The 25,190-nt window shown below is 45.8% G+C and overlaps 2 protein-coding genes and 1 long non-coding RNA gene across 4 annotated transcripts; 1 reads left to right on the forward strand and 2 right to left on the reverse strand.

The window, feature by feature from the left end:
* Positions 1 to 407: 407 nt before the first annotated feature.
* Positions 408 to 9,059, reverse strand: LOC134426631 (cytochrome P450 2W1). 2 transcript variants are annotated; one of them, XM_063171798.1, is made up of 9 exons: positions 8,669 to 9,057; positions 6,890 to 7,052; positions 4,938 to 5,087; positions 4,698 to 4,855; positions 4,097 to 4,270; positions 3,148 to 3,289; positions 2,566 to 2,750; positions 1,954 to 2,095; positions 408 to 1,353 (listed from the first exon to the last, which is right to left on the reverse strand). In XM_063171798.1, the coding sequence occupies exons 1-9, from the start codon at positions 8,864 to 8,866 to the stop codon at positions 1,163 to 1,165; spliced, it is 1,503 nt and encodes a 500-aa protein (XP_063027868.1). In that variant the 5' UTR covers positions 8,867 to 9,057; the 3' UTR covers positions 408 to 1,162. The 2 variants fall into 2 exon arrangements, with proteins under 2 accessions (XP_063027868.1, XP_063027869.1); XM_063171799.1 differs by lacking the exon at positions 4,097 to 4,270 and having other exon boundaries at positions 8,669 to 9,059.
* On the forward strand, positions 3,186 to 24,227 carry LOC134426634 (uncharacterized). Its single transcript, XR_010030006.1, has 6 exons — positions 3,186 to 3,306; positions 6,288 to 8,082; positions 12,921 to 13,202; positions 19,131 to 19,341; positions 19,663 to 19,899; positions 23,088 to 24,227. It is a non-coding gene; the product is annotated as an uncharacterized LOC134426634 (long non-coding RNA).
* LOC134426629 (cytochrome P450 2K4-like) lies at positions 12,063 to 19,510 on the reverse strand. The gene is made up of 9 exons (XM_063171797.1): positions 19,171 to 19,510; positions 16,854 to 17,016; positions 16,540 to 16,689; positions 16,109 to 16,269; positions 15,498 to 15,671; positions 14,838 to 14,979; positions 14,104 to 14,291; positions 13,480 to 13,621; positions 12,063 to 13,098 (listed from the first exon to the last, which is right to left on the reverse strand). The coding sequence occupies exons 1-9, from the start codon at positions 19,366 to 19,368 to the stop codon at positions 12,911 to 12,913; spliced, it is 1,506 nt and encodes a 501-aa protein (XP_063027867.1). The 5' UTR covers positions 19,369 to 19,510; the 3' UTR covers positions 12,063 to 12,910.
* Positions 24,228 to 25,190: the final 963 nt, after the last annotated feature.

Raw genomic sequence — 25,190 nt, forward strand, 5'->3', positions numbered from 1 at the left:
AGGGGAAACAAACAGTATGATAAAGCACATGATAAGAAAATGCATGTGGAGGAGTGGGAAGTCACAGCAGGTAAATGGATGGGAAATTGCCTCAGCTGGAATAAGATTGTGGAATATGATGGCATGTAAGAGTGAGATAGAGACAACAGCCAGGCTGAGCTACAGAGGAAAGGTAGCCAACCAAAACCAGCTCTGCTTTAATCCCTGATCCCCATTCACTGTGCATGTGTGTGTGCAAAACAAGCACTGTGAAATTAGACTGCCTTTGCAGGGGAATTGCATGGCTGGTTCCAAAGGCCAGGCCATCCCAAACACCAAATGACTGCTGGTGTAGGGTAACATTAACCAGGGTATCTGAAGAGAGGGAACACTCTTTGCTGCTGTTTAACAAGGTCAGGAAGCACAGAGATGTGTCAAACTAGCAGTGGGTGTAGTTTATTTTTGTGTCATTAGCCCTTTATGACCGGATGCTGGTGCAAATCTCATGTGGCCTCATGATTTAAATTGCAAACTCAGGAATACAGCTCCTGTTTTGCTCCGACTGGGGAGCAGTGTTGAGCTTGGTTGCAGCACTTGCTTCTCTGAACAGGTTTGCAGCCTCTGGGGCATCTTCCAGGACACTGTTCCCAGGCAGATTTAGTCCTCAAACCACATGGACCCATCAATTTTTTCACTCTTGGTGTTTGGCTTGGCTGCCTGGCGGGTGAAATCCTGGCAGGATTTTGCTGTGAGCTGTGGAAAAGCTCAGGAGGTGTCTATGGATGGCCCAAGCCTGTGACCCACAGTGTCTCTCTGCAGGTTCCAGCAAACTGTGGGTTGTTCTTCCTCAGGATTCCAGGCCAATTTCTGTGACTTGGTAAGCTTTTGGGAGCCTGAGTGTTCCCCTGCTGCTCATGGGCTGCATCCCCTGCACCAGAGCAGCAGCTTGGTCCCTTCACCAGCTCCGTGCACATCTTGAGAAGTGGGGTGTGATGGGCAGCACCATGGCTGTGTCTGCATCTCCCCCAGGGCACAGGAGCCAAGAGCAGCCCTGGGGGGATGGAGCAGTGCAGGGGTGGATGGAGGCAGTGGGAAGGGGATGTGGTGCTGGGGCAGGGTGGGGAATGGCGAGTTTGAGCCAATCTGAGGTCTCGGACCCCAAAGCTCTGGGACAAGGCCGTGGTTATTCCCTCAGGACAGCACAGGTTGCCTGGGGCTGAGGCCTCAATGTGAAAGTCGTCTGGGGGACGGTGAGGTCCAGGTCAGACTCTGAAACTCCCGGCTGGGGTCGGAAGGTGAATGTTTGGAGCAGCCCTACAAAGAAGACAAAGAGCTCCATCTTGGCCAGGCTTTCCCCGATGCAGTTCCGCCGCCCTGCGGGTGCAAGCAGAGAGTTCACCTCATGGGAGAATCCAACTGGAATGTTTGCCATGGACATTTAGCATCTGAGATGTTGCAATGGGAGTAGGAGAGAAACCTTGAAATGCACTAAAGCATTTTGGAGGGGCCTGTGCTGCTGAAGGTTCCTGTCTGGTCTCTTTTGTCACAGGCTGCAGCCATCCTGCAGGGTTATTGCACATTTATGGTGTGCCCTCTCCTCTCCTTAGCTCTTCCAATCCTTTCAGCATCTTTAACCCTTTCTTTTGGAAAGCAGCCTGATAGAAGAATGCCACCTCCTTCCAAAGTGGAATAGTTTGAAACTCACTTTCCTGTGGAATTTATCCTCATATACTACTTTTAGATAAAAGTGTGCTTCTTTTTACTGCCCTTCTGTGTGCTATATTTAGCAGTGGGAGAGCTGTGCTCTGAGAGCAGCCATTTGCCCAGATGCAGAACAATTGATTCCATTCACTTGTCTGGTTGCTTATTGACTGAATTAGGGGCAGTGTTTAGGCATGAAGACTCATTAATGTGTGTTGTAATAAAGTGGCTCTGCCACAGCCCCAGCTCTGTGCAGGTCAGCCCTTTAGTTACCTGTGGAGAAAGGCAGGAAAGCTCCTTTCTTTACAAAATTCCCTTCAGCATCGAGAAAGTGGTTGGGGTTGAACTGATGTGGTGTCTCCCATTGTGTCTTATCCAGCAGCACTGAGGTGAGGGATGGGATTACAATTATACCCTGGAAGAAAAGTACACAAAGGCACAGAGATTGTTTTGGTTCATTTTCTCACACAGGCTTTGGTGTCCCAGATTTGCCCCACCTGGGGTTGCTGGAGACCATGAGGGTTTTATCCCATCATCCAGCAGAGAGACATCAGTGAGATTTTCCCACTAGTGCCAAGGACTGAAGCCAAACCCCACAGGGTGCTGTGAAAACCTCAAGTGGAAGGTAAGACCCTGCAATTCTTTGGCAGATACTTCACTGTGCAGATGGCAGCAAGGAGGTAAACCAGGGCTGCTCATGGAGTGAGGAAGTCCTGAGCATGAGGGGGACTGGACTGAGTCCTATGACAACTCTGGGCTCGGTATAAAATCCTTCTGGAGATGGTTTTGGACTCTGTCATGCAATTCCCTCTAAGAAACCATTCTCCAGTGGCAGTGGTGGATCTGGGGAGGGTTTTGTGTTCCTGGGAGGCAGCAGGTACCTACCTTGGGCAGGAAGTAGCCCCTGAAGTGGGTGTCAACAGCCGTGCAGCGGGGCACGTGTGGCAGGAGGGTGATGAACCTCTGCACCTCGTGCAGCACCGCGTTGGTGTAGGGCATCCTCCTCCTGTCCTCGTACGTGGCCCAGCTCCCAGCCTTCACTGTTCTCCCAATCTCCTCCTGGACCTTTTCTGGAAGGAACAAACAAAAGGGATGTGTCCTAGCAAGGAAGCCAGCTCCCTCCTTGGATTTGGTTTAGGGGGAAAAGCCCCTGTTTTTCCAGAGTTTGAAGAGAGAAAGGATTCTTACAGCAGCAGTGTGGGTTTCCCTGCTCTGTGTTTAATTCAGGTTTGTGGGTGGGTTTTTTCTGCAACATCATACTCTGATCTCCACCCATCCTCTCTCCCAGCAAGCCAAAAGGGCTATTTTATTGTGGTTTTGATCAACACCTAGTTACATTAGCAGTTTATCACAGAAGAGAGCTAGGACTCAGCTGCTCAGGCAAAAGAGCTGCTGTGGATCTGAGGCCAGGCCTCTTTCTTCCCCATTTCAGCCTTGCCATGGATGGAGTAGGTAAAAGCTGCTCACTTTGAATCTCTGGGTATTTCATCATCAGCAGGATGGACCACTGGAGCGTGGTGGCAATGGTCTCTGTTCCAGCCATGACCAGGTCAAGTATGGATGCCATTAAGTTGTCATCATGGAAGAGGCTGTCCTTCTTGTGCTTCTCCTTGAAAAACACAAGAGGTAAGAAAAGTCATAAAACCATCATTCTGAGTACTCAGCAAGCTCAGGAAATGCTGCATTACCAACAGCACAGCTGGCTGTGGTCTTGTGTTTGTGAACTGGATGATAAAATAGACCTGATTTTGAATGCACAGCATCCACCAGAGTTGGAGCACCACAGATGGAAGGTTCGGAGGTGCTTAAAATCACCTTTCAGGCCATTCCTGCCTGGGCTTTAGAACTGTGATAACTCCTCCTCCACATAGCTGAATAGAATTCTAAGTGCCTAAGGTCAGCCTGGATCCAGCTGGAAAGAAGAAAAAGCTCAGAGCCCAAATATTTTGTGTTGAATGAAACCAACTGATGTGTGAAACTGCCGAGCCTCTGCTAAGTAAGATGCAGGGCAGGTTTAGGACTTGTACTGATGATTTATCATTCAAGTTCTTTAAGGGGATCATTCATCTTGATGGAGCAACAGTATCAATGATTAATTGATTTGTTTTCATAAAAAGAAAGGCAGAGTCAGCTTTCATGTGAATTCATGCATTTTCTATTAGGAGTGAGTGGTTGATCTCACATTATTAGTGCTACTATTTCAGGAGTGGACTGAGAGTAGCTTTTGTGTCTTAATTTTGATAGAAAAATGTACCAATTGTAAGAGTCTCACATCTGATTTAAGTACCACTGGAGTAACAGCATGGATTTCAATAGATTTACACAACATGACTGAAATCAAGACTCAGCAACTCTTTCAGCTAGAAAATCCAAAGGAAACATTGCAAACAGCCAACAGAGCTAAGCAGCCCAATACCTCTTGTTGCTTGAATATCAGTGCATCAATATAGCTCCTCACACTGTTCTCATTGATGTCCTCCCTGCTGGCCTTCATGTATTGCCTTAAAATGGCACGCACATCTTCGATTTTCTTGAGCATAATCTTGTGGGTTTTGAAAAGAAATCCAAGGAACGGGTAGAAATTGAAATACTAATGAGAAATTTAAAAAGAGAAGCATTAGGCCTGCAGAAATACCACACAGAATCACACAGAATCCTCTTGATGCATGCTGAAACAGCTTTTTTCCTAAGGCCCAATGAATCAGTTGGGTTTTGTCTTTAGTAGCAATATCTCAGCATCCCAGGGACTTCCCAGGCAGATTTTCCTAAGCTAAAGTAACCATGGTTCAGGTCTCATTTTAGCTCCACACAGATGTGCAGGATGGGTGAGAAGGAAAGTGCAGAAGGGGAATGTGGCAGCAGATTTTGGTGACCCAAGTGGCACATGGAGAACTGTCATGTTTTAGGTGTAATGGCTGGTTTTGAACATCTGAAAACTGCTAAGGTAAAGTTATGTGAGCCACACCCTACGGCTGGCTCACGTAAAAAAGTGTTTATGTGTGGGACAGTTTACTTACGTTTAAATTTGGTGATCCCAGAAGAATCATAATTTCATCTATGAGCCTTAGGAGAGTGAGGAATGTTGGGTCCTTGTAGTCAAACCTGTCCCCAAAGAGCATGATGAAGGTGACGTTGATGGGCGCGCAGTTGAAGGAGGGCAGGCTGAAAGGTTCCCCTGCAGCAGGAGCAGGGTGGGAAAGCTGTGAGACGTGGAGCAGCCGTGACACACCCGAGCCCCAGGATGGTCCCCAGCTCACCTTTGAAGGATTTGATCATCTCGATGAGGAAGTGGAGCTCCTCAAAGATTCTGCCCTCTATCATTTGCTTGCCCATGCCGAGGTTGCGCATGCTGGACACGGTGAACCTGCGCGTTGTCCTCCACAGCTCCCCGATGGAGAAGAACAGACCTGGGCAGCCCGTGAGAAATGTGCTGGGCTCAGGCACAGAGGAGCCCCCACATCAAACCAAACAGGGCACTGGGTGAGCAGGGAGCTCCCCAGGTGTTTCTGCTGCCTGTTTTCACATGGATTTAGGGACTGAAGGTCTCCCCTTTCTGTGTGCCTCATCCCTGTATCCTCTCAGCTCCATCCTCACTGAGAAAAGCAAGCTCCCTCCCAGCCCAGTTACCCCAGTCCTCTCCTGAGTGGCAGGTGTGGCTTTCAGACCAGTATGGGTTGCCTGTAGAGCTGGGGGGAGACGTTGGTTTGAGTTTGTCACGGGACATTTGTCACCCTGCTGGTTTTAACTCTAGGGCCTCAAGCACCTTGTGTGTCTGAAGCTTCTCCCTTCATCCTATTTTAGTCATAAAGGTAATTTAACTGTGTAGGATGGGATAATTCAGTCTCCTCCACCCTAAAGTGTTTTATGGAGATTCCCAGCAGTGCTGTATTTTCAGCAGTGGTGAAAATACTGACATTTTTGTGGAGGTTTCTGAGCTCATGCCACGATGATCTCTAGCACCTCCAAGCAGGGATGGGTATTTCATCCTGTCAGAGTGCTGTAAAGAAAAAGTCGGGTCAATAATCCAAAAACTATCTCAGATTGTGGTCAGTTAAAAAGCTGAATGGATTTCATATCTTCATCGTGGCTGTGAGGCTTTTAAATATGGTTTGCTTTTCTGTTTTAAAGCAGTGTAATTTTAATTGGGATAGCAAAACTTTTTGCTCTAAAAATGTCAGAGCAAATTTCTAAACTTCAATTTTTAATTTTTCTTTAATTTATGCAATTTCATCTGGATCATTCCTTTTCTGAGACCATCTTCACAGTCAGAAATTGGCACTTTCGGAAGAAAAAATGTTTCATGGGAAAATTTGTGACCATTGTTGCTTAACAACAATGATAGCTTCCATCTCTGGGTACCTCTAAGTGCCTCAGACTTGGGCTGAGAAGGTAAATGTGAAAGGACTTGCACTGCAATACTGATATTCTCCCACAGGGATGTTTTACATGTAAATCAGCTCCAAAAAATACCTTTTTCCTCATTGATTCCTTTTATTTATGTAGTAATAAATTAATCTATTGATATTATGGCTGGGTAATTTAATTTCTAATTCTAATCCCAGCTTCAGCCTGTGACCAACATTTAAAGCTGCCTTTTGTTCTCCCAGCTAAAGCCTTACATGAAGCAGAGGATGGACAAAGCAAGAAGTCCTCTGAAATAGTCAGGGGTGGAAAAACTATGGGATTGTTTGTAGGGCTGAATTTCCAAACTCAGCCTCTTGCTTCTGAAGCTGTTTCAGGCTGGACAACCTGAGAACTTTTGTGGGGAGGCAAAGGTGTGGGAACTGACAGGACAAAGGCAGTGGGAGAAAGGGAAAAACCCGACAGCTCCCAGCAGCCAAGCCAGGTAGTCCAAAGTCTCCTGGAAACGTGAGGAGGGTTCATAAACCAGTGGTGACAGCGAGCTGCTCACACCAACATCGCACAGAGATTAACCCCGGAGTTACCACAGTGCCTCCAAAATCCCACTCCTCCCACCCCTCAACTCTTTGGATACGGACGGGCTGCAAGTGCATCAGCAGAAATGATGGAAAGCCAGGAGCCACTGTGTGCAGGGAAAGCCAAATGTTTGCTGTCACTTGGCTTCAGAAGGGGATGTTTAAAAGCTGGGCTCCAGGGATGCACAGTTGGGCTGTGCCTCATCATCATCATCATCACGGGCACTAAGCGACAGTGTTGTCCTCCCACCCCCCCCTCATTGCTCTAGTACCGTTTTTGTTCTGAATTTGGTCAAATATTGGGATGGATGGTCTGTCTACAAACTCCTCTGTGTAGTTCACAAGCGCCTCTCGCACAACTTCGTACCCGGTCAGCACCACAACTTTCTGGAACCCAAAGTGCAGGGTGAAGATGGGGCCGTATTTTTCTGCAAGCTGAAAAAAAAGAGGAGAGCTGTGATGGTCAGGAAGGGAGGGAGAGTGCATGGAGCAGCATCTTGTGCTGTCTGAAAGGACATTTTTCATCCTGGTGTCCTGCAGAGCCACCACCTGCAGAAGGGCACCTGTGAGCCAGAGCTCACCGTGGTCAAACATGAGGCATTTTGTACAGATGCCTTGATGACATCTGTATGGAATTCAGACTTCTTGCCATGAAGGAGCCCCCACCCCCATCAGTGCATCACTAATCTGGTTTTGCCGTTAAGGAGAAAATAAATGGAAAACAAAAAAAAAAAAAAATCTAAAGACTGGACCTTAAATTGCAACTAAAGTTGGCAAACTGGAGAAAGACTAAAAAAGAGAAGATAGTTCAGTGCAAATAATGATGCTGTCACAGAAGAAAGCTGTGGTCTGATGCTCCTGATGTACTAAAGCACTCCTGCATCCTGCTGCTAGTGGAGCAGTGTCTCTTTCACAGGACAATGGGGGCACCCTTCATTGCCCACCCAACAAACCCCAGTCGGTGCCAGCTGCTTTGTGCAAACACCATTCTTTGCTCTCCGTGGGGTGAGATGGAGGGATAACCCCTCTGGAGAGATCCCAAAGCCAAGGCAAACACAGGCAATACCAAGCACAGCCCAGTAAGGGACAAAAGCACGCGGAGGTAATTCCAAAGCGCCGTTCAGAGGCTGCAGCAGCGTCTGCCCAGCCCTGCTGGGTAAACTGACCCCAACCCTGACACTGCCCATAACAGCTCCAGGTGCTGGGGCCTCGCCCCGTGGCAGCACAGCCCGTGTTTGCTGAGCATGGGTGTCACACCTGGCTGTGAACCCCCCTGCCTGTTTGCTCACTCTCTCTGTGACCCCAGCATGGGTCAGCCCCGAGGGAGCCATCCCTGAGGGAGCCATCCCCGAGAGAACCATCCCAAAGGAACCATCCTGAAGGAACCATCCCGAAGGAACCATCCTCTAAAGCCGGCGGGAATGCCCAGCAGCCCCAGGAGAAGCCTCATCCTGCACACAGTGGGGTAAGTTTTCCTAATTACAGGTTATTGGAAGAGCTCACAGGTTATTCACTCTGTTCCGTAGCACAGCTTTCCCATCTCTCCCTTGCACTGCCATCTAGACTTTAATGCATGTCCCATTCATCTAGAGGGAAAGGGATTTTGCAGAGCAGACTCTGGATTTGGCCTCTCCGCGGCAGTTTTGGGGTCACTGCATTGTGGAATTCCTCTTGCCAGATCTTCGGGGCATTGGGGATGGAAGCAATTTAATTTATGTTAGTTATATTCTAATGCTTTAAAAGATTTCTGGGTGTCCAAGCTGTCAAATTAATATTTCAAATCCCACGAGCATTATAGACTTCATGTACATCACCACAATTACATTAAGAAATCCCATATTACCCAGAGGTCTTTTTTTAATGGTTGATTGCTCCTAAATTACATTGCACCAACACAGACATTGACTAGAAGAAGCCCAGAAAGATATCATAAAGCAATTTTCACACCTTTACAATTTAGTTTGAATTAAAAAAGACAAAAAGTTCTCACTGATACATCCCAGGCAACTTAAAAATCTATGAGGGTCTGGGTTAGGGTTTTTTTGTCCTACCTTCATTAGTGATTTATCTTGCCTTCTAAGATCCACCAAGTGCAGGTTACCAATGATCGGAAGAGGAGTTGGACCAGGAGGTAATTTAAAAGCTGAATTTTTATAGCCAGTTGAAAAATAGACTACAGCTAATAATACTGCTGCGCACAGCAGACAAACTAATGCTGGATCAGAGAGTAATGAAATTAAAAAAGACATTTTTTTTTAGTAATAATCTGGTTTTTGGGGTTAGAAGCAATAAAAATGCAGTGGCACTGTTCAGTTTCTGCCAGCTGGCTCTCTGTTTGCTCTCTGCAATTGCTACAAGCACTCAATTCTTATTAAGGTTTGTAGAGTACCTAAATAAATACTGCATACTCCACCCTCTTTAAACACCTCAGAGAATGTGGTCTAAGCAGTTTGCAAAGCCTGTCCAGAAGTAAAGAGAGTTTCAAATTACAAACCCATGCATGTGTGTGCAAGAACATATACATGGGAAAAGGTGCTTGGCATTCCTCTGTAACCTCCTCCTCCCTGAGACCTCAAGGTCCTTCATTAGCAGTACTATGACCCTCCAAGCACTCTGCTGACACAGGGAAATAAAAAGGCTCTTGGAATCCTATTAGAACCTCCAGATTCAGGCTTAGGTAGGATTTGAGATCTCCATGTTACTAGAGAAAAATATCAGTAGTTTTACAGGAGACTTTGGCTGTCTTGATGTCAAGTGGAGATCAAAGGTTGTTAATAATGGTAAAGCCCAGCTATCCCTGGGGGGTTGTAGCCCATAAACTCCTTCATAAAGTCAGCTCTGAACTGCCCGGGAGGGATGTGATTTCAGACTTTGTGTCTGAGGTGGAAGACATGTAATAGCTAGCCACAGAAAATTAGCTTGGATCAAGTGATCATGAGTGGATTCATGAGTGCAATGGCAAGACAAAATTAGATTTGAAACTTCTGGGAGGACTTCATTTTGTGAGAGCAGCTTCTAGGAGATAGAGGGAAGAAGTTAACGAAATTAATGAAGCCAGCTGCCCTGGCAGGCTCCAGAAGGGGAACAAGACAGGAGAATGGAATGATTTTTAGTTAAAGATACTAAACACCTGGAGCTTGCATCCTTATCAAGGCTTAAGCCTTGCTTAGAAAATAATTGAGGTTACCTAGTTGTTGCACAGTGGTTTTCAGGAGGAAGTTTGGCATAACCAGCCAAAGGAATACGATCACTCAGGGAAGAAAGAGCTGTCTTACATGATGAGGAAACACAAGGCTAAAGGTACATTTGTCCAAAGGTTAGATCATATAAAGGCCATTATTCAGCAAATATGGGTCCTTAGCCTTGTAAATGCAAAGCAGGCAGGGGAGGAAGTGGATCTGATCCAGAGTGGGGCATGGTCAGCAGGGTCCTGGAACAAACAACTGCTGGGCACTCACCAGAGCTGCCTGTGTGGTGAGGAGATGTTGCAGCACAACAGCCACCCAGAAGCAGGAGCAGCAAGTGTGTCGCAACATTTCTGAGATTTATTTTTTTATTAGCTTCCAAGAAATGGGCTGGAGGCAACGTTTTCCCCCAGAGCATGCCTAGGATGACTCAGCCCTGCCTGCTCCATGAGCTCAGAGGCAGAGGGGCTGTAAAGACAGGCAGGAAGGAACATGGCTGGCACAGGATGCACAACGTGGGCACTGCCATGAGGACCTGCAATGGCACATGCTCTGTGCCTGGGCAAAATGTTTGTTCCTGCAGGGTTTTCTTGGACCAGCAGCACCCTGCAGGACAAAAGTTACGTGTTGCTGCTGCTCTCCTGGTATTTCACCTTGCCCTGGGAGCCTCTGAACTCATAAAAAGGCCTTTCAGAAAGAGACTTAAATTATCTCTGAAAAGCCAGGGGGAGTGTATTGTGGTTTTTTTCCAAGGCAGGCTCTGAGTGCAATGCATTAAAATGACAAAGGGAAGTAAAAGTCTTGCGATGACAAGAAATTCCTGTCTCACTGATGTGTCTGGTACGTGTTTTGTGTTTCACTCCAGAGCCGAGCTGCTACGTGCTGCCCTGCCTGAGCACACAGAGCCGAGCACAAAGCACCTGCCAGGCACTGACACTGCTCTGGGTGCATTCCTGGGGCAGCCAGGCCCCTCAAGGTGCTCCTGGCCCAGTTGTCCTCCATCCCTCATGCCCATGTGGCATTCTGCCACCGCTTGTGACTGGTGGTACTGGTGAGGATGTGGAATGTTGGGTATTGGCCACCTAAAGGCAACCACAGCACTGCCAGTCAGCCAGCCTGGGCCACTAAAACACCAGCCCTGCATCCTTTAACTTAAACACCCCAAAATCTCTGCACCTCCCCTGCCAGTCCCATTCTTGACCAGCAGTACAGCCTTGGATAATTCCTGCTGGCTTTTATTGAGATGAGTTCCTTGTAAGCAAGGGCAGGAGACACAGGAACCACTGAAAGGGGCCACAGCAGAGAGCCTTGCAGAGCCATGTCCTGCCTCACACGGCAGTTGGGATTTTCTGGAGTTAGAAATCTGTGGAATTTTTTTTTTAGAAATCCATGGAATCCATGGAATATTTCCTTTGAGGTGTTTGTGGCTGTCAGTATTGTCACTCTTTGTTCTGCTGAACATGTCCTGGCTGCAGGCTGCCCACGGAGCCCTGTGCTCACCTCTCTCATGCAGGGGTATTGAAGGTGGTGCAGCCAAGCTTTATCAGTTTGACCTGAAATCAACTGCATACTGTCACACCAGACAGATCAACAGCAACAGAACAAAATATTTAATGATTAAGTAGGTGATAAGGTCAGGCTTGCAGTAGTTGGATTGCAAACAGAGCAACAGCAAAACAAACGCAGGCAAGCGCAGCAGCAGAGGCTTCCTTGTCACAGAGCACTCCCCGAGCTGAGCCCAGGAGCTGAGGCTGTGGTACAGCCCTGACCAAGGGCAACACCAGCCCAAGTAGAAGGTGCAGAATCACTGTGAGAGAGCTGCCTTTAGTTGTGTGAACTGAAGCTAGTGAGGAGAGTCAGTATCTTGGCCAGAGGCCGCTGTACTTTGTCATCCCTTCATATTCTTTCTCCTTTCTTTCCTTCCATTTGCACACAGCTCAGCTTTAAACAACAGTAATTTCAGTTTTATGCCCCATTTTCAGTGGAATGGACCTATTCATCACAATACCCCTGGTAACTGAGACTGAAGTTTGGAATTAGGAGTTTGTGGATGATAGTTCACCCTGCAGTCAGTGCAGAGGTGAGAAATGACAACCTCATGGCAGCTGATTCATCCCCTGAAGGAGCCTTTCTCTCTGCGAAGGGTAGAGAAGATCTGCAGAGCAAGCACAGCCCCTGAGGTGCAGGTGGAGCAGGGAGCAGGGGCTGAGCCTCTCCCAGCTCTCTGCTGGAGCGTGGCAGTCCCTGCCCAGCCCCAGCTCACTGCCCTGCCGCAGGCTGGTATCGCTTCAGCTGATTCAGAAACTCTTCCCTTGCCATGGCTGCTCATTTTCTGCCAGCTTAGGGATTCAAGATGGCCTAATAAGGGATTGGACAAGTGCCAGAGCCAGCATGAAGCCAGGAGAGGTGAGGGAGTGGTAGAAATGCCTTTCTTAGGCATTTCTGCAGAAGCAGAAAGCTGCTCCCATCATAAATGGGCTGTTCAGCATGAAGTGCCTGTGTGAGGTGGAAAGAACCCATTTCCCAAAGCACTTAGATGTTTTCTGATAACTGTCCCGTGCCTGGGTCTTGGCATCAGCCTGTGTCACACCCTTGTGTCTGGGACTCTGTAATAAAGATAAGGCAGGTTGTGTGGCACAATGGAAGCTCAGTCTGAGGCTCAGCTGAACAACCATCCTGAGGAGATTTCCAGATCCTTTGAGTGTCTCTTGTCTCCAGCTGGGCCACTTATAATCAGCTTTGCTAAAGGCTTGGACTTTGGGCTGAGAAATCCCCCATAGAGGCTGCCAGGGGAGAGCTCTGATGGGTTACATCTACAGAGGAGGTCTGAAGGCATTTCTCTCTTTCAAACTGCCCTGAAAACAGCAACTCTGATGTGCTGTTCCAGGAATGAATCACATTTTCTGAGAGCAGGACTTAGAGCTGTCTGAAGGGTTTGCATTATACAGACATTGCAAGAGCTGTTGGAGAGGATGTCACAAATGAGAGAAAATAAAGTAACAGTGCTGATGTCTCCTTCCCCTAAAGCTCAGGGACAGCTTTTCCCCACTGTAGCTAGATTTGCTTTAAAGCTTGAAATGTTCACTACTCTAATGCTGTGTTGTTTGATCATTCACAGGGCACAGCACAGACCAGGTGAGGCATGGGAGTCAAGGTGAAGCCAACATCAGCAGTGAGATCCAGGTCTGACTTCTCCACTCCTGGAGGAGGCTGGAAAACAAATCTGCGGAGCAAGCCCGAAAAGAAGAGGAACAGCTCCATCCTGGCCAGTCCTTCACCAAGGCAAGCCCTTCTCCCTGAAGACAACCAGGGGAGAAGTTAATGGTCAGCACAGTAACTGTTAGTGTTGATGTCTGAGACATTCTAAACAGGAGATAGTCTGGAAGAGCAGGCTGCTGAGGTAGGAAATTTTCCCTTCCTTCTCTCTGTGTATATTAGAGTGCTACTGATTTGGTCTCAAACTACACAGAAGTCTTTAGATATATGAAATTGTTCAGTGACTGTGAGTAAATCCATGTCTCCCATCTCTGTCAAAGAAGAGGTGGTTACCTACAGCAGTGGTGGATAGGAGAAATGACCAGAAATCCTTTACCCTCTGTTCTGTGTCCCTGGCTTTCATACCTTTTTCCTGAAATCAGGGGGAACTGCCATTAGCCTTGTACCCACACCCCTCTTACCTATGGAGAATGGAATAAATGCTTCTCTCCTAATGAAGTTCCCATTGGCATCAAGGAAATGGGAAGGGTTGAACTGATGCGGGGTTTTCCAGTGTAACTCGTCATTCAGAGCAGAGGTCAGCAGTGGAATAATCTCAGTACCCTGAAAGGGATCAAAGAAACTCATGGAACAGGAGATCACTCCCTTACACGAGACAGACTGTGTTCTTTTTCTTAATGTGAAGGGGCAAATAAGACATGACTGATAGAACTGGGGAATGTCTCTCTGCCCCATCGTGGCTCTGTCTGTTTTCAGTAACTGCTGTTTTATTTTTTGGACCACAAAACATTCCTTTCTTACACAGTCAGATCTTTCAACAAAGGTGCTGGGGTAGAGGTCCCGCATTTGACATAAAAAGATTCAAACCGGTGTGATTTAATTAAATCTCTGGTTAATCTTGATTCAAACAACAGTACCAGACCACAATCCATTGTATGTTTACAGTAATTATCCTGGATCTGAGACAAAGGGTCACAGCACAGACTAAACCATGCATCACCATGATTTTAGTTATTTATGTGTTTCTTCATCTGCTTTAAAGAAAGCTGTGAGGAATCTGTGCAGCACAAGCTGGCAGAGCTCACCTTAGGAATCACGTAGCCTCGGAAATTCACATTTCTGGGAGTCGATCGGGATACGCCCATGGGGACGATATTGGCAAACCTTTGTATTTCGTGTATTACTGCTTCTGTGTAAGGCATTTTTTTCCTGTCCTCCAACTTAGGCAGCTCTCCTGGTTCAATGACATGGTTCATTTCTTCCTGAATCTTTCCTTGGAGGGAGGAAAGGATTAAGAAGCTGATAACAATCTCATCTTGTAACTGAAATGGCTACCAGTTTGGCAGAGAGGAGGAAAAGGGAAAGCTGTAAATATCTGGGAAGGGCAGAAGTGGGTAAATCAGAGCATGGTGGGGTTCTTTCAGGTTTGTTGTTGAGCTAAGGCAGCTTGAATGGAGTCACTACAGTCCATCTCATGCCTGACTCTCATTACACACCTTTGTTACCCCATAACCTCCAACAGAAACCAGATCAGAATCAGCTCCTGAGGGGACCTTGAGTGACGTAAGCCCATAGCCTGCAGGCGAATTACCAGGAGCTTTACTGTGTCTGTAGGCTGCCCCTCAGCCTCTCCCACTTGGCTGGGCTGGTTTATTGCAATCCAGCTGAATAAAATTCCTTTGTAAAGTCAACGCTTGCTGTCTCTCTCAGAGCACTGAGAATAATTACTCTAGGCAGCACTGAATGAGTTCCACTCCCTTCCACAACCAAAGACTTAAGCATGCAACAATAAATTGTACAAGAGATGTGTCCTCCTTACTTTGAATTTCTGGGTATTTCATCATCAGCAGTAGCCCCCAGCACACAGTTGTGGATGTGGTCTCAGTCCCAGCAGCAAAGAGGTCCAGGGTTGAAAACATCAGGTTTCCATTGCTGAATGCAGTGTGTGGTTTCTTTGACTCCTTCAAAACATGGGGGTAATACAGCAAGTGATACCCATATGTGACTGTGTGGACACCATTTTTATCTGCATTTTAGCCTTCTGTGACTTTATATGTGCTGGAAAACTGAATATTTAGTCTTTTAGCATTACGGCCTATGCTATGTGGAATTCGTCTGGTCCCAAGCATATGTGTAATCCCCAAGTCTAGATATTAGAAAAAATTCCAGTGAATTGGAATTTATTTATCACTGTACCATTCTTGCAGGAAGGTTTGGGATGATCTCCTCCTTATGTGTGCTGAGTGGGAACTTATTTCCCTCTCATGGGATGTCTTGACAACTAAATCCCTTTAACCAGCAGTTCCAGTGGGGCCATGAGCAAATCCAGCACAGCTCAGTGTGTGATATATTCTTTGATATATTCTGCTCACTGCACTTCTTGGGTTTCCACTCACTGCCAGTCCCTGACAGATGGCCTGTCCTAAGTCAGAGCTAAGGGAAGGGAACAGAAAGGCACTGGGACTCAGCTTTAAAGTACCTGTTTTTGCTTCACCAGGAAGGCATCGACAAAGCCTGTTAAGTCATTTTCATTAAGCTCCTCTTTGTGTTCCTGGAAGAGCTTCTGGAGAAAAGCATTCAATTCAAGGATGTTTTGTAGCACAGTCTTGGAAGCTCCAGACAGAAATCCAAGGAATGGGTAGAAGTTATATAACTGCAAGACAAGTTTTACTGTTAATTGGCATTTTTGAACACATACTGGTATCTCAAATCACACTGCTGGTCCCTTGTCCTATGCCCTGACATTTGAGGCTATAATTCCCCCCCTTCTACAGTCCAAGGAACTCTGGATTCCTGCAGAAATAGAATGTTCCTTCTGTAATTCAAGGAGGCAGGTTTGGGACTGTGCTTCTGCTCTTCAAAGAGGGTAAAGTTGTTCCTTTTGGATTTTTTTTTCTTTTACTAATAGGTTTAACTGAGTAAGTACAGGAGCCTGTGAATCTGTGCATTGCAGATACAGAACCACAGATGTGTTCTGTACAGGCTGACTGGCTGATAATGTTCTTGTTCCCAAGAAGACATATGTGGGAGGCCAGAAGAACAAATGCTGAAACTGGATATTCCCCAAAAACCGTAAAATTAAGCTCTTACCTGCACCATAGGGGAGCCCAACAGCTTAGTATTTTGATTTATCAGCTTCAGCAAAGTTAGAAATACTGGATCATCATATTCAAACCTCTCTCCAAACAATATAGAGCAGATGACATTGGATACAGCATTGTTGAGAATCATTTTTGTATCAAATGGTTTCCCTGTATTTCAAGCAATGAAAACAAATGACAAAATGACTATGCTCATTTCAGTCTGGTTTCCTATGAGCTCCCAAAGAAAACTCATTCCCCACCCAGAATTCATAGCAGGGAATTTTGTTTCAGTGTTTTAAGGCCTTGGTTCAATAACCTAATGCACTTTATGCTGAACTTTAACCACGAGATACCATTTGCTCAGAGTTAAACTTTCATTAATCTTTATTGTTCTGCTAGACCTGTTTTCTGTCTCTGGATGAAAGACTTGACACTCACCATGATAGGATTCAAAATATTTGATAAGGGAATTTACTTCCTCAAGGATTCGGGTCTCAAGGGTTCTCTTTCCCATTCCAAAGTCTCTCAGTGTGGACAAGGTAAATCTTCTCATAGTTTTCCACATCTCTCCATGGCTGAATGCTATGCCTAAAATAAATGTGTAACATCCTTACGGCACCTGTGGTTCATAAATTTTCTTACACACTGGTGCCTCCTAAGATCACAAAAACTGATCTGTAAGAGGACAGTGCTCTCTGCTCTGAGGATGTAATGAGCAGAGACAAAACTTATCCAAGCAAAAGGTCAGTTACCATTTCCTTGTGTCATTTTTCTAAATATGGGTATTTCTGCCCTCTCTCCAAACTCTTCAGCATGATTTAAAAGGGCATCCTTGATGGTTTCATATCCAGCCAGTACCACGACCTTCCTGGGTCCAAAATGCACCGTGAAGACGCTGCCATAGATCTTGGAGAGCTGTCAAGGTGAATAAATATGTTAATTCAAAACCAGATCTGGACTCAAACACTAGTACTGGCCACTCTAGGTGGTTTCTAGACCAAAAGGAGCCTCCCAGCCCTGCCTGATGTCTCCAGGTGCTGCTGTAATTCAAGCAATGAGCAGCAGCTATCGATTGCCAGCATCTCTGCTTGCACCCTGTTTGCACAACAAGGTGTCTGCTATCACTGCCCCAATCAGGGCAGTCAGTAAAGTGCCACTGCATTCCTGTGGTGTTCTGCAGTAGCAGACCAGCAATACCACCTTGGGAGGCTGGCTAGAGAATGCTGCTGCAGGCAGGCCTGTTTGCTGTAGTGCTGGTGACCTGAGGCAAGCAGGCGTGCACACACCTTTGAGGCTGAAGCCACAAACCCTGCAGAAACAAAGCCAGACAATAACTCTTTCTTTCAGGACAGCACTTGTCTCTAATTATGGCAAGGTGGGTAGTGTTGCAGTCATTATGGAATTATTTGCTGGCCACCAGAAACTTGAATCTGACTAGGAAGCATATTCTGGTAGATAATGTCACAGGAGTGTTAGGCATTTATAGCAAATTAAAAATGAATCATCTGTTACCCTGAAAGGTGGCTTTGACAAGCTAATCATTCACTTGGTATTTTAGGCTTCGTTTGAACACACTGCAAGCCATCCTCTCCAAATGTCTTCTTGTTTCTGATGTGCCTGGCTTACCATTTTCTATGCATTAGATAGATTCCACAAATTGAATTTCAGATTAGAAGCAGCTCCTGTTATTACACCAGACAAATTGAATTTGTTTTCATCAAGCAGTGGTTTGACGGCTTGGGAGATAACATTAGCACTGGTTCTTCCATCCCTGGCAGCTCACAGAGCAAGTGGCAGAGCCAGGGGCAGGGAATCACAGCTGCTCTGAGCCTTCCTTTGGCCATCCTCTTGCATTAGTGCTTCTTGGCAGCCCCTCTGGTTTTGCTAAGCAGCACAAGTATTGGATGTGGCAGGCCTGAAAGCCCAAATAAAGCTCCTTGGTAGATTATGGGAAATTAGTCTGGTGCTGCCACGTGATATTTGTATCATAAAATCCCCCAGTACTGCCAAAAATAGTTCATAAATAGTTTCATACTGACATCCTCAAATATACCCAGGAGCTCAGGACCAGAAGCCTATCAGAACTGATCTCTGCACAACCCTCTGCCCCATAAATCAGGGCAGATGGGCACTGTGTGCCTGCTGCAGGAATTCTGTGCTTTGACAACACAGGATGCCCTTTCTTCCACAGCTAACAGGAGGATTGCAGTGTCTGCACTGCCCTCCCACTGCAGATGCTCAAGGAGTTCTCTGGGGACCAGCTTTCCCCCACCATAGTGTCCAGCAAGCAGCACACACACAGGGCATGTGACAGGTCCCTCACAGCACCTCAACTGTCTCTACAGCAACCAGATAAAATCTGAATTCCCACTCAATTGTCCCCAGGTCCCTGTGGGAACACAGCAGACACTTTCTCAAACAAACATTGCCCCTGGCTTTTTAATATTTAAGTGGGTTTTTTTCCTCTCTCTCTCTTTTAGAAATATAAGTATCCATGGAGCTGTGTAAGAAAAAGCAATTTGATTAGTTAGACACATAAAATCCATGCATTGAGTCCTCAACCATCCTGAGCAGTGTGTGCAGGGCGAGGGCTGGGGAGGCAGAGTTCTGCTGTGCATTGCAGAGATGTAATTAGTTTTGGGGAAAAAAATTGTCCCTCTGGGGATGATGCCTTTCCTTGCTTCATCCCTTCCATCCACCCATCCTTCCTAGAGGTCTCGTGGCAGTGAGACCTCTCTTGATGGCAACACAAGTCTTTTACCTGCAGCCTTTGAAGGGCTCAAAATACCAACAATTTGGAGTAGATTGTGAGGGGTGGGAGGTCTACACTTGGGTGTGTATAAAGAAAGGAGTGTTTGTTTTATGTTCATATATATAAATACAAGTGTGTGTGTGTGTGTGTGTGTGTGTGTTTGTGCACCTCTGAAGATAAAGTTCTTCTGCCTGTGTGCCACATATCTCATTGCTGCCCTCCACACAAAGCAAGCAGTACCACATCTCTATTTCCCCAGCTGCGTTTCTCATTGCAGGAATTGCACATTTGCCCCTGCCTGCTGGCTCAGCCCCTACCTCTGTCAGCGACTGGAATGGCTTTTTCAGGTCCACCACGTTCAGGTTCCCGATCACAGGAAGAGGTCGTGGCCCAGGGGGCAAATTGCAAACGGACTTCTTGGAGCTGGAGAGAAAGTACAGGAGAGCAAAGAGCCCTGCTGCCAAACAGAGCAGTGAGCAGGAGCCCAGGTACTGCAGGAGACTCTGCACAGCCATGTCCAGAGGCAGCTGAGGGTAGGAGCATCTCGGGGTCCCTTTATAGCCCTTCTGTCATTGCCTGAACACACCTTCTGGGGAAGTGGTTTACACAGAGAAAAGGGCTCTGCAGACTTGTTTACATCCACTGAGACCAGATGTACTCCATTTTCCTGCCAGATGAAACACCCTCTTTTATTCTGAACCATGGATTATCATAATCCAGAGCTTTTATTTCACCTGCAACACTGGGACGAGGTGTTTGTTTTCCAGTGACTATCTGTGTTATGAGCATGTTGTTCTATGTGATTTCAGGGTCAAAACTCAAGGACAGGAGCCATGCTGGATGCTGTCCCTGTGCCAGGTCACAGGATTCATCTGGACCCCGGTGATGCAATGGAGGAAGCAGGGCACAGGTGGGAAAGGCCACAACAATTCACAGCCCAGGGTAAGCAAGCCCTTGGGGAGGACAAGACTGACCATGGACAAGCTGGAATGGTGGGATGAAGATGTGTTAATCAGGATTGCTGACAGGAGCAGATCTATTTACAGGTGAGAGCTCTGATTCTTTTTGCTTTCCTGCTACCCCACTAAAATCATCTCCTTGAGCAAATCAGTGGTTTTTATTGCTAGCAGTGTTACTGTCTTTGTCCCAAAAATCCCTTACCAGCAATCCCAAAATGTCAGTCACTGTTTGGCAGTTTAGTGCCCAGAGAGCTGTGTGCCTGGATGGCCAAGCCTGCCTCAGCAGCTGGGGATGATTCCCTCTGTTTATGAACAGCTGCACGTCATCCTCTAGGAGAAACTGTCCCCTGCAGGCAATCCTGCCTGGATTGGGAAAGAGATCCTGAATCCTGCTAACCTGGGAGGAGCCAGGATCAGGCTGCAGCTGGCCAGGCAGAGGATGGAGGTGCCAGGCAGGAGGAGCACATGGCAGCAGTTCTGGCCCTGCAGGGACTGAGTCATGTCCCAAGCCCAAGCAAGAGCCCACGTGCCCAGGTGACAGCTCCAAGAGCCACCCCCACCCTCTGCATCCTTGGGGGATGACAACAAAGCAGAAATGACCAAGAGCAGGAAGCCACTTGTAGAAATGGTGGCTCTGGGGGAAGGAGCTGATTTGATGCTCTATCCCATATTTTCCAGCGGGGATATTTTACTCCCCAGTTGCAGATTCTGGCAGATTACTGGGCTGTGCTGCTGTTGAACCCTTTAGAAATCTTTAGTTTAATAATTCTTTTGCTGGAATTCTCCAAGGCTCCCAGGTGCAGGCTACACTGATGGGAAAATGATGATTATTTATTAATAATAATAAAAGTACATTAGCCAAGGGCAAGGGGAATCAATAAACTCTAACTGGATTGACATGAAGAAGCTGCCTGCAGATCTGCCTGCTCTCCAAGGCTTGTTTATCAGGAGAGGAGTTTTTCACAAGGGAAACTTCCCTGTGCAGAAGAGGACCAGGCAGGGTGGGCAAAGAAAGGAGGGCAATGGATGGATAGTCACATCCATCTCAATATTTGCTGCACAGCTGAGAGGTCTTGGCCTGCACCCTCCTCTCCCAGACATTTCCAAGAATATCCTGTTCTGCCAGATTCTTCTCTGAGCAAATGGTGTGACTGCTGGGACTCCTGAGACTTTATAATATGCAGTAAGAGGGAGGAAAAAGCCCTGCATGGGGCCAGTTGGGTACCAAAGGAGGAAATCTGTTCCTGTTTACACAGAGCTCTGTTGGAGCCAGAGCAAGGAAAATCACCTTCCCTAAGCCTTCAATCTGTGGTGACAATATGGAGTGAGGCCCTTTTTCAATCAGTGAGCCCCTGGACCTGCAGCCTGCTGGACTGAAGCCATGGAGAAAGGAGGGATGAGCTCTCCAGAGGGAGGGAATCTTTGCAGTTTTAAAATAGAATCAATGTGATGCTCTCACATCCCTCAGCTCCCAGGGTGCAATCCTGAGCACAGGCTTGCAGGTGAGGATCCCACACAGCACTGAGGTAAAACATTGCTCCCAGCTCTCGTCTTTGTCCTTCTACCAGCCCAGGGCAGAACCCCTTCAGGTGAGCAGAGTTTGTGGGCACAGCCCAGGGGACTCATCAGTTCCTCCTGGGCAATGAGCCTGCCTTAAACACCTCAGTAACTCATCTGGAGAAGGTCACATCACCTCCTCATGGCACACAGGTGAACAGAGCTACAGTAACTGTAGGATAATGCAGGGAAAGGGTTGTTTTAAGGCCATAATTCAGTCAATGACTGCTGATAACATCATAAACCAGCAGAGTGAGCACCAAGTGCCTGTGTGCCTTGCAAGGCTCTGCCACTGCTTTACAGCCCCCAGAGATGCCTATCAGCCCATGCATTGTTATCAGGGACATTTAAAGCCTGAGCACACCCTATTAAACATTAACATTTTTAAAGACCCAGATGTGTTAAAACTCAGGCTGCTCCTCGCTAATGGATTTTGCTTGCCTTGACAAATGCCAGTGCAAAAAGAAATCAAAAGCTTTCCGACTCTGACCTCTTTCAATTTTTCATCATTATTGCATTGTTTTATTGGATTACACCCACTTCTTCCCATCCTGCAAATCTGTGTTTCTACAGGATCACTACAGGATAGTGTTCTCAAGTGTTCACTTTGCTCATTTTTATACAAATGATTCTTTAATTTCTTTTCAGTCGTCTGTCAAACCAGTGTGGGCTGCAAATCTACTCTGGGAAGAAAGACTCCTGAAAAAATATTTTTTAAAAACTTTATTTCATGGCAATTTTTTTAAAAAAAGAGATTCCTGGGTTGATTTTTTTTTTCCCATCTTCTGAGTTGAAAGATTATATGTGACGAGTCTGGTCATTGGGAGAAAATAAAAAAATCTGTGCATGAGATTAGTGCATTGTCCCTGTGCAGAGCCTAAGGTTAGAGTATTTCCCACTTGTGTTAAGCATTTACCATTCTTGAGAACTTTGTTGCTTTTAAAAGCCTCCTTCTTGGACTGAATAGATGACATTCCTTCAAGACTCTCACCCAGTGAGAAAACACATGGGAGATCCTTGGCTTTGGTGCTGATAATGTACTTTTTAATATAATTTTATATCTACAAAAATATTTACAGTAAAATCCCTTACAGCTGTAGCTAGAACCATGGTCTTCCATTTACCCCAACAAGTCAAGGCAGCCTGACCTGGGAGGTGAGTATTGGGTAGGTTGGGTTATGAAGAGATGATTTTCAAAATACAGCTGATAAATCAAATGCCTCAACACAGCTGCAAGGAATTTTTGTTCTGGGTCTCTGGCTTCTGTCTCTCTCAACAACATATTGCAGAAATTGAGTTAATCCAAGATAAATTTGAGGCATATCATGAAGGGTGATTAGTTGGTTTCTACAGGAGCAGGGTCCCACATCTTCCTTTTGGGCCCCTCTCTTGGTGCAGGTGGAGATGTGGATTTAGATGGACCAGAATTGCAATGAGCAATTTAAGATGAAGGTTTGTTTCACCTCTCAGTGCAGTTGTTGCCATTTCTACAACATTCCTCTCTAAACTGATGAGGCTTTGGCTCAGTAATAACAGAAAATGAGCTATCACTCTGTACATCTTTATGGAGCACATAACATATTAAGGCCCTGACCTTATTGGCATGAAACTACGATTTCCCTGTAAGTGCAAAACAATAATATTTCATTAATCATCCACAACAGAAATCCCCATTCCCCAGACTATTCTGGCAATATTCTGCATTTTTGCTTGTCTAGGAACCTGAATTGAAAGGGAGAAAAATGGTTTACAACAGCCTGTGGCAGTGATGGAGCAAGAGCCTTATGTAAGAGCTGGCGGAGGTGAGGCAGCAATGAGTGATCCTGGAAGGATGTTTCTCTGAGGTGTGTTCTCTCCTGGCCTGGGAACAGCAGTCTCAAGGGCACAAATTCCAGCATCTGAATGTGCTTGGTCTTGTTCAGCTCATTAATTTCCTACAGCTATCCCAAGTCAAGCTATGAAATCCCCTAGTGCTTTACCCCGAGCCTTTCATGGCTTGTCAATAAATTATTTTCCAATTAAGTACCTGATAATTTGAGTCTGCAGGCTCTTAGGAGAGGCAGCGTGGTGAGAGAGAGAAAATAATGGAAGTCATGGACGTTTCCCTGCCTGTAAAATGAATAAAGGTTCTTCTCTGAAGTGTTACTCAATTTGGTGCTTCCACAAAGCAATGGTGAGTGTGTAATAACTCCTTCTGAGGAGGTGTTTGTCCACCTGATGGATAAAAACCACCAGTGGAGTGAGTTTTCAGCACTACCTGAAACACTGGAAAAGAACAGTTTTAAATGTTATTTCAGTCCATATTAATGATGAAAGGTCTGATTCAAGCAAAGGATTTTTATTTCTTTTTTAGTGTTTCAAGCTGTGTAACTTGAAAGGGGAAAAGCCAAGATTTTCCCTAGTTTGGGAAATCTTCTAATTCAAGGATTTCAATTTTTGGCAAGGGCTCGGGACTCCATGCTAGAGATACTATGAAATACCACAAATTATCTAATATCTCTTGTACAATGAGCACCCTTTTGTTGAAGCAGCTATTTCAGATTTCCCTGATGCAGTCAAAGTCTCTTGCTCCTTTGAAAGATAATATGTGAAAAACATTTCATTCTCTGTTTGTGGCACTGCTGTTTGTGGCTCTGTTTTTGTTGAGTTCTTTTGGAACTGGTTGGTTTAATCCACAAATGAGTTTTTTCCCTCACAATGATTATCTAATGGGGATTTTATTTGATCTCCTTGGGAAAAATTTATCGTGAGTTGCTCAAGCATGTGTATTAGATTGTATGAGAACCTGTACCTTTAAAGGAAATTCTAGAAGGTACAACTGGCATTTGCAATAAAAACATTAAGTAATCATAACCAAACACCTGCTACTATACCTGACCTGAATTTGAGTAACTACAACGTTTAAGACTCCAAAGAAAAACCCTGAGTTAACAAATAGGTTAAAAAAAAATTAAAAATGGATATAATAAAATATACCAAGTTGATGTGGCCTTTGCAGAGAACCATAGAATGATTTAGGTTGGAAAAGACCTTTAAGATCATTGAGCACAACTGTTCCCCCACTAAAATCATGTCCCCAAGTGCCACATCTACATGGCTTTTAAATGCCACCAGGGATGGGGGCTCCACCAGTGCCCTGGGCAGCCTGTGGCAATGCTTGGGGAAGTGAATTTTCCTACTATCCACACTGACACCCAACTGGGAGTCATCTACAACCTTACTGAGGGTGCCCCTGATCCCATCACCCAGATCCTTGGTAAAGGTGTTAAACAGAGCTGGAAAGGTTGGTGCTGCCTGCCTGAGAATAATTCCACTGTGGGGTCTCTGCACATCTTTTTCCCTTGACTTCTTCCTTCATCACATGGGAAATCAGCAAGTTGGCCACTGTGACAGAAAGGAAGGAATGTAATTTGGGCAGTTTGCTAAAATCAAGTGCCTTGGCACATGAATTAAACGGGTTCAGACAAAACCAAAGTTACTTCCCTGCTGCTCAGCTGGCTGAAATCTGGGAGACAGTTTGCTGCATTTATTTATGAAAGAGGAGTATCTCCCTTTTACCATTAAGTGTTATAACGAAGTCAAGTGGAAAAGTGCTATTTACTGTATAATAAAACCCATCTATTGTTCATAGCCCTGAAAACCTAATAATAAAACCTTATATTTCAAGCTGTGCAAACCAGTTGCTTATGTAATAGAACATGGTGTAATTTTCCATTTACAATTTCAATACTGTAATAAGAAAGCAATCAAAGCATAAACAAAGGACACTTTAAATGGAGCTGCAGTTAATATTTCCATAATGGCTGTCCTTAAAAATTGAA

Source organism: Melospiza melodia, chromosome 18 (assembly GCF_035770615.1).
Source record: "Melospiza melodia melodia isolate bMelMel2 chromosome 18, bMelMel2.pri, whole genome shotgun sequence".
Taxonomy (NCBI): Eukaryota; Metazoa; Chordata; class Aves; order Passeriformes; family Passerellidae; genus Melospiza; species Melospiza melodia.